The sequence below is a fragment of the Lotus japonicus genome, chromosome 1 (assembly GCF_012489685.1).
Source record: "Lotus japonicus ecotype B-129 chromosome 1, LjGifu_v1.2".
Lineage (NCBI taxonomy): Eukaryota > Viridiplantae > Streptophyta > Magnoliopsida > Fabales > Fabaceae > Lotus > Lotus japonicus.
The window spans coordinates 132,369,051-132,377,297 of record NC_080041.1 but is presented as its reverse complement, the minus strand read 5'-3'; the positions used below and the strand labels follow the sequence as shown (position 1 = coordinate 132,377,297).

Here is an 8,247-nt window from a genome sequence, read left to right as displayed (position 1 = left end):
TTCTTAGGGGGGGGGGGGGGTAATCTCACCCGAGAGACGTGGTGATCTGCGAGTGGGGAAACAAATGTGAGCGATGTGGGACTAGTGCGGTTGCTATATTTGTAAGCAGTCAATTGATCCTATCCCTAATCCCTATATATTCTATATAAAAAATATTAGTTGATAATAAAAATACGTATGAAAACGCCATATAAACTTCTCAATTCGAAAAGGACCATTGTGAGACGACCCTGCTACCGTCTTGTGGGTGGCAAAGAGCAGCTTGCGCATCATTTGGGATGAAGATATTTCCTGCATGACAATAAGAAAAATGTAAGACCCTTAAATCTGAGAAATTTTAACAATTGAAAACTACGAACATTGGAGTATGAGAATCTACATCAGAAGTCACACTTTGTTTTATTCTTTGACCCATTACAATCAATTGATACACTATAAAATGGTAAAACCCTGTTGATAGAGTCTGTTAACCTAAAGACTAGAGTGGAAAATAAATGCAACCACCCCTAAGAAGCCCTAGAGGTCACAACTTCTTATATCAAGTCTAAATATGAAAAACAAGATAGCTAACCACAAAACAAAAGACTATGGCTTCAGCCTTTAGATTATGGATCAATATCTTATGGTCATAGATTATGCTATCAATTATCAACTATAATCTTCACAATGACAACAACTAAAGTTTCCACTCAATTCGGTGATAGATATAATCTTGACAAAGCAAGCTCTTAATTTTTTATCATCCATCACTGCCATAAGCATACAAACCTCAATTTGTCTTTATGATACCATGGAAAGAAAAAAACTAGATCAGCATGAAGTCGTTAAAGCAATGCATGCAAGATCAGTTCATATCACAACTTGATTTCTAATCCCATCTATTAGCTTCCAAATGATTAAGATCAACAGTATCTCTCCAATTCACTCAAAACATGCAACACATTAACTAATAAAAGTGAGAAATAGTTCTTGCATAAAAGATACTCATGCGGGGTAAACCGGTAGGGCTTGAAACTGAAAATTGTGTAAAAGGGGTAAGAGGAGAGCAAACTGCAAACACAATAACAATACTCAGAGGAAAGAAAAAAGACAAAGATATTCAATAGCATTTATCATGGGCATATGCATATAACTTATTATATTTTGTGCATAAAGTGTTGGAGAATATTGCATACTAATTTTTCTTGTTTCTTGCTCACTTACTGCCACCAGTGCCAGACATCTTCAGCTGCTTCCTCCAGTTAACTCCTCACCTTCTCCTACTTCCTCATCTTCCGTTGACTCCTCATCTTCAGTTGATTTCTCATCTTTAGTTGATTCCTCATCTTCAGTTGATTCTTCATCATCTTCAGCAAAGTCACCAGGGAGTGAAAGTAGACTCTCTCTATAAATATTACTATAATCCAACAGTACTCCATATTTTCTATAGCATGCTCTACATGCACGAGACTCGATCAGTTCTCCCTTGTCATTAAATTTGACTAATCTTCCACATAAATTTGATCCCAAAAGATCAACACCTTTAGTGAAGCATATCGGGAAAAGGCTCTTGTAAGGATAGTTACCGAGAGACAGAACAAACGATTTAGTCCAGGAAGGATGCACTTTATATTCTTTCATGACCCATATCGTATGCCTGGAGGGGACTTGACCCCGGCTAAATGTACACAAACTGAGACATCCTCCAATTATGTTCAAATATTTATTTTTTCTAGATGCAGTCTTAGGCGGCAGAAGAATCTCCGATAAACTCCTATCGATCAAATTAAAGGCAAGAATTACTGTAGGCTTATTCCAGGAATTAACCAACCAATGAAGAGAATGGTTCAAGAACAATCCAGCACTCAATTTAGATGCTAAACGTTCATATACAAATTCACCACCAGTACCAGTACCAGTACCAGTACCAGTACCACCACAAATAAAAAACCTCAACTTGAGGAAGCCAGTGGGTATAGTTACCCCCACATTTATGTCTATCCAATCCTAGAAGAACTACCAAGAAGTCATCCCTTGATTCATCATACCCAATACCATTACCAATTAAGAAAAAACCCTCTCCTAGGATTCGCATTCGGGACAACGGAAGTTGTCGGCGGATACCAGTTGATGGATTCCAAACATAGATATGATGGTGTTCAGCTTCAGCTATAACTATGAATCCTCTGCAAGAACCCCAAATAATATCATGAAAAATACAACCAGTGTATTGAACTTTGATGTCCATGCGCACCAGAGCTGAGTCGTCTTGTAGTGATGCATCTAAATCCAATGATTCAATGACGGATTCAGTAGGAAGAAGAAGACGGTGTGTGGGTGCAGCGGCTAGGTCAAATTGGGATTTAGCGAATTGGGGATTGGAAATGAGAGAGTGCCATAACTTACACACGCATTTGAAACGGAGTAGAGACCTCACTGGAAGGCGTAACAGAATTTCGACTATCAATTCCTCAGGAAGCAGAGTGAGAGTGAGAGTGAGAGTGAGAGTGAGAGTGAGGGTCTTCATGGCTTTACTTCTCCTCGCTGCTTCGCGACGGCGGATTCGGCTTCTGGATTGGTGGTGGCCGGCCGGCAGGGGAAAGAAGCTTTTTTGGTGTCTGTCTAAAATTGCTCTGCAAACTCGCTGGTTGGTAAAGGTCAAAAGGTCCTTATGTATTTGTAATGTTTTATTATCCAAGATAAAGATATTCAAATATTTTAATTCAATAACTATTTAAGTCTTCATTCATTTCCTCTAACAATTTTTGTATCTATATATTTCATAGTCATTTTCTTTTTACCTCTGGTATTTGTATTGTTCTAATTAGAGAATCAACCTAGTTGGTTATTTGGGTGATTTACATCAGCTAAGTCCATATACTCCCTCCGGTCCTATTTATAAGCATGAAAGAGAAGAAAAATTTTGGTCCTTTTTATAAGAACCAAATGAAAGTTTGAGCTATATTAATTATTTTTTTTCAATGATGCCCTTATTAATTCTAACTTGTAAAATGTGTCTCATTAATTATTCTCTCTCTTTCTCACTTTCCAACACTAATAACAAAGGGTAATTTTGGAAGTTTATTTTGATTCAAGACAAATTTAATGCATTTTATCTAGTTTAACTACATTTCTTAAACTATGTGATTTTTTTTTTATTGCTTATAAATAGGACCGGAGGGAGTACCATTTACCCCACAAATGCGCAGATGTATGGAAGCACTTATGAACAACCATTTTACAAATAGCCTCATCAGGCTGTCCAGTATCAAACACCATCATTGCAAGATAGATGGACTCAACCAACCGTTATGGTTAACCATCCGCCGGTCAACCAAGGTTTTGGAAACCACACCAACGATTCGAATGTTGGGGATCCTAGAGAGCTGAACCTCATTGATCCAAACATAATTAATTGAACACCATTTTGGAGTTCAACTATGGCCAATCGATAGACCAACCAATTGATTTTATAATTCTGAAACGATAATAATACCCCTATACTTTATTTAAACAATTAATAAAAATATATTATAGAACTTCTCCAAAACTCATCCATTGGCTAGAGAAGAAGGCATTACAATTTACAATATAGTGCTGAATACATAATGAAAGGGAAATGGTATGTTCACGTAAAAGCACACAATACATCCAAGTGAATCCTTTCATGTCTTCTCGTAAGCGTGCATATTACAGATACATTTTGTGAATCCATGAACAGAACCTGAGCAGCTTATGTACAACGCACAAACTACATTATTAAAACATTGCTCCAGAGTTCTAATTAGGCAGCTTCAGCAAAACCAAGTTGGAGATTTCCGTAGTCAAAGACAGTGTGATATACCCTCATGAAAACATCTCCAAGAATCCTGCAGCAGCACGCAGATCGTAGTAGCATTAGAAAAGCTTATGTAATTCTCTTCATTCATGATTGTTCTGAACCATTCAAATTGATAAATAATTTATAAAAAGTACTATACCAGAGTGGACCAGCTGGAGGAGGAACATCAAGAGCAATAAACCCGCTAAGGCAGACTTCTGTAATGCCTTCTCCAGTTCTCAGAATGTACTGAAAGCACAAATAGAATTTTAAGAATCAAGACAAAAAATCACTCACGAGTTAGCCTTATAGCATGTTTGTTTGCTTACTTTTTCTCAGAATCAATTTTGGTGTCCAGAAGCTTTCTCTTAGAAATTATGATTTTAGCTTTAACATCAATTTTTTCTAGAAGAATTTCCACACATGCACTTATCTATAGATATTGACAACATTGTTTGTACTTTGTCGTTCAATTAGCCATTTGATTCATGCATGTGCCCATTTGGATTATATATGTTAGATTATCCTAACCTGCTCTGGTGTGAGGACATAAGGTTTGCCTCCAATGGTGAATGTAATGTTCGGCATCCGGGAAAGACTATCACAGCTTATCACTGACTCTCCAGATGGACTTGGCAGACTCTCGCACAGCTGCCGATAATAAAAACAAACGCTCACGACATGTTTATACCCGTACAGATGTAAACTACAAATTGAGCTTTTGGAAAGGATCGTTCAAAGGGCTTACTTGGTTCACGTAGTTGAATACCCTCTCCTTAGTCGCCTTTTGTTTTAGTTGATTCTGGACCCAAACAACAAGCATCTGACAAGAAGAACACAAAGGAGTATCTCGAGCTGATAACTCTTCCTGCTCCTTTTCAGTCACCATCTCAATCTCAGCACTACCAGTAATAGAATTCAAAGTTAATTTAAGAGTCTGTTTGAGCCAAAATATTGCAGCACAAGACAATGAAGTCAAGACCTAAACTGACCCAGTGGCTAAAGAATAAATAATTAGTAAGTATAACGGAGGTTTCTTGACAAGCTATTGTTCAGAATTTTTTTGTTCTTTATCTTATTTGCTTATGCAAGGAGCTGATGCTTCTGACTTTCTGACCTTTATAATCTTTAAGACTTAAGCATCCATCTAATACCTTCAAATTATTACCCAATTGAACAATGCAAACAATGAAAGCAGAAATTAGGACAAGAGATTGATATATAAAAGGCTCATCAAGTAAAGACCCTCCTAACCTCTTAGATTGAACCCTTTTGGCAGAACATAGACCAACTTGAGAACAAACGTCACCAGGTTGTACCTGCAGATTAAGATCAAACTCTTTTAGGTCCAAACTCCAAGCATGGGAATGCAAATACGAAAAGATTACAGGCCGCAATAGATGTTCAATACAAAACTTCATAGAGAAGGCAGGAAAACTTACCCCTGATACTAAGAGATCCCATATCAACTCTCCATATTGAGAAACAACTTCCTTACATTCTACACTCAGAACTCCTTCAGCTCCAATAGCATGGTTGATTTCAGCCACAACAGGCTGTCATTAATTAACAGTCAACAGAGATTATAAATGAAAATCTATGAGAAAAACATGTTTTTAAGAAATATGGAAGCACATACAGTTGGACCAGCAAGCAAAGATGTTCCTGAATCCACAATAGCAGCACAGCCACCCTCACAAACACCTAAAAATAACATTATATTTCAGGATTAGATACACTTTGGAATCAAAGCATATGCAAAAAGTAAACATAGATGTCTGTAAAGACTAAAGATAACCTTAATTGACAGATCATTTTTTTAAAAGCGAAATGCTTGTGGAACACTAAACAAATTCCATGTATGCCCCACTCCTTATTTGGTGAGGCCCATTTCCTATTTGTTAACATTCCCCATGGTTTAAATGCAATGAAGTATGAGAGAGGGTAAAAATACATTCCATGTTTTCTCATTATTCCATATCCTTTCAAGTTTCAACCACTCATCACTCCCTTATTTCTTAGTAAATCCTCGACAGAAATTTTTTTCTTATTGTTGAGGAATCATAAACTCACCTGTTGAAAGACCTCCAATGAAAAAATCTCCCATTTCAATCTGAAAAAGAAAAATTGTGTCAAATATTTTCTGAAACTTACATATTTAAAACGGAATTCCAGATCAGACTAAATTTTGTTTTCCTAACCTGCCAGTAACCCTTTTTAGTGACTGGAACATAAGTGTGTTGTCCTTTGAAATGCTTTGGGTCAACACCACCAAAAACTAGTTCACCACCCTTTTTCGCATTAGGATCCCCATTGAGCCAAAAAGAGAAGACCTTCTCACCAACAAGATTTTGCTCCACCATATTGTACCTGTGATTTTAAGATGCACCAATGAATTAAAAGCACAGAAACAATTCACAGCATGTCAATCTAACATGATCAACAAAAGACCAGTCGAAACTTACCATACTGGCACAGATTTTCCAACTGAAATCTCCTGAAATCCAAGCCCAAATATTCCATCAAACTTCCCTGACAGAAAGGCAAGGCTTCCTTCTCGGGTAGCTTCGATGAAATCCTACAGTTAAAAGTAGTGACATTTGTGAGTATTGCTGCAAATATGTACAATTTCTATTAAAGCTGAAGCTCGTAATTAGAGCACTCACCTGATGCTTGACAACAGCACCACCAACTTTAACATGATCTTGACTGAAGAAACCAGAGATTGCTCCAGATCCATAGGCTATTTGGCAAGATGTTCCTGATCAACAAGTTGAGAGGTGTGAATAAACTTACATTAAATGGTGCGCACACGCACACACAAGCAGCATCATGTTATTTAATGCATGTATCTATCACGGTATTGCTTTAATGAACATGAATAATGAGAATCAAACATTACCATTTTTGACATATGTTTTGGATTTCTTTGCCTTGTACCAATTATGGGTATAGCAGGCAAGCTGAAAAAGAATATTTGTCAATAGGATACTCTTACATGTATATAGTTTTGGAGACACGACTTAAGTTGTACTCACAGAAAAGTAACACTTTGATGATGGAACCCAAAGGTTGGAGCTACCAGTATCAAATATGACAGTAAAGGTCTGTGGGGGTGTGCCAATTCCAATCTCACCAAAATACTGAGCATCCAAATAATTCTTCAAAGGTACAATAGCTTCACCATCCGGCTTTCCAATATTCAGATCCAGTGCACCCAACATTGGTCTTACTGATCTCAGTTCTCCGCTTACCTTTTTAGCAGCATTAATACTTTGAAGATCTAGAGGTCGCTTCTTCAAACCAATTCTCAGAATTCCAAAGGAGAAAGAGGGAAGCAGGGAACATGTTAAAGCCCATAAACAGAATGCCGCCAGGAAATGCTTCGACCCCATGGTCAAGGAAAATCTGTTTGGCAGGGAAATCTAAAAGTAAGTCAAGCTGGTTACGATTCTAATTTTACATAGAAGGCAAGTAAGGCCCCATTTGGGTACCAGCTTATTAGAGCTTATCTACTAAAAAAGCACTTAATAAGCTCCAATAAGTGCAAAGGAAATGGACAGTTGAGAGTTGAGATTCTAAGTTCTTGTAGTCTATTTTTGACACAAATCTCAGATAAATAAAAAGAAGATAATATAGAACCCTTCACTATCTGATAATTTAATTGTTACAAAGTTACTCTTGCTCCTGCCATCATAATCTTGTCAAGCCTGAATAAGATTGTTTCCAAATAAGCTAGAAATGGTCTTCTAGCAGTAAATCAAATTTTGATAAAAACAGCAAAATTAAAACTAAAAAAAAAACTAGCATATGCCATTTCAGGTTTGGTCAACGAGGCAGAAAGGAAGTGCTATTGCAAAAATCTTCACCACAAAATTTATAGCCAACATTATTCTCAGTACAATTTATTTATTTGTCTTCTACACTTGTTTAAGCCATGAATGTAAAGGGTGTTATATGGCAAAAAAAGAAAAAAAATCAAACAGGATCATCTCATCAGTTCACTCTACAATTGTTATAATTTCATAGAGATCCCTAATACCCAATACATATAACAGAAAACTAATTACTGGAAACTGGAAAGTTCAAATCTTGTTGAAAGCTGAAGGGGTAAAACAAGGTTGATTGAACTCTCCATGTTTCAAGATTAAAACTTGAAAATGAAAACTGAAAAAGGAACAGGTTTCAGATAGGTCAAATATAGTAAAATTACAAAATTGTATCAGGATAGAAATCAAGAGGGTTTGACACACTATGATGTTCAACTGAGTTAAGAGAGAGCAAAATCAAACCTTTGTTAGGTTGAAGATAGTCCAGAAGCTGGTGGTAGCAGGACCCAAAGCTGAAATGGGAAAGTAACTGTTAGAAGCAAAGAGATATAGGAGAAGCACGAAAGTTGGAAGGTCATCTATCAATAAAATAAAATAATGATGGGTATAATGGATATT

At 36.7% G+C, this 8,247-nt stretch overlaps 2 protein-coding genes across 2 annotated transcripts; both read right to left on the bottom strand.

Moving 5' to 3' along the window:
• Positions 1-1,224: 1,224 nt before the first annotated feature.
• LOC130726293 (F-box/kelch-repeat protein At3g23880-like) lies at positions 1,225-2,506 on the bottom strand. Its single transcript, XM_057577539.1, has 2 exons — positions 1,963-2,506; positions 1,225-1,856 (listed from the first exon to the last, which is right to left on the bottom strand). Exons 1-2 carry the CDS (start codon positions 2,504-2,506, stop codon positions 1,225-1,227), a joined length of 1,176 nt encoding a protein of 391 aa, XP_057433522.1.
• A 1,004-nt stretch (positions 2,507-3,510) lies between these two features.
• Positions 3,511-8,247, bottom strand: LOC130730952 (aspartic proteinase-like). The gene is made up of 14 exons (XM_057583108.1): positions 8,092-8,247; positions 6,838-7,207; positions 6,702-6,762; positions 6,466-6,560; positions 6,265-6,377; positions 6,001-6,169; positions 5,873-5,912; positions 5,439-5,503; positions 5,242-5,355; positions 5,054-5,118; positions 4,548-4,701; positions 4,331-4,450; positions 3,960-4,048; positions 3,511-3,848 (listed from the first exon to the last, which is right to left on the bottom strand). Exons 2-14 carry the CDS (start codon positions 7,192-7,194, stop codon positions 3,764-3,766), a joined length of 1,527 nt encoding a protein of 508 aa, XP_057439091.1. The 5' UTR covers positions 7,195-7,207; positions 8,092-8,247; the 3' UTR covers positions 3,511-3,763.

Bases quoted from the DNA above. Each gene is read 5' to 3' on its own strand.
- LOC130730952 (XM_057583108.1), bottom strand. From the start codon at position 7,194: ATGGGGTCGAAGCATTTCCTGGCGGCATTCTGTTTATGGGCTTTAACA. The intron at 5,119-5,241 runs GTAAGTTTTCCT...CTTAATCTGCAG, and splicing joins GGGATCTCTTAGTATCAGGG to GTACAACCTGGTGACGTTTG. The intron at 4,451-4,547 runs GTAAGCCCTTTG...TATTATCGGCAG, and splicing joins TATTCAACTACGTGAACCAA to CTGTGCGAGAGTCTGCCAAG.
- LOC130726293 (XM_057577539.1), bottom strand. From the start codon at position 2,506: ATGAAGACCCTCACTCTCACTCTCACTCTCACTCTCACTCTCACTCTG. The intron at 1,857-1,962 runs GTAACTATACCC...ATGAACGTTTAG, and splicing joins GGATAGACATAAATGTGGGG to CATCTAAATTGAGTGCTGGA.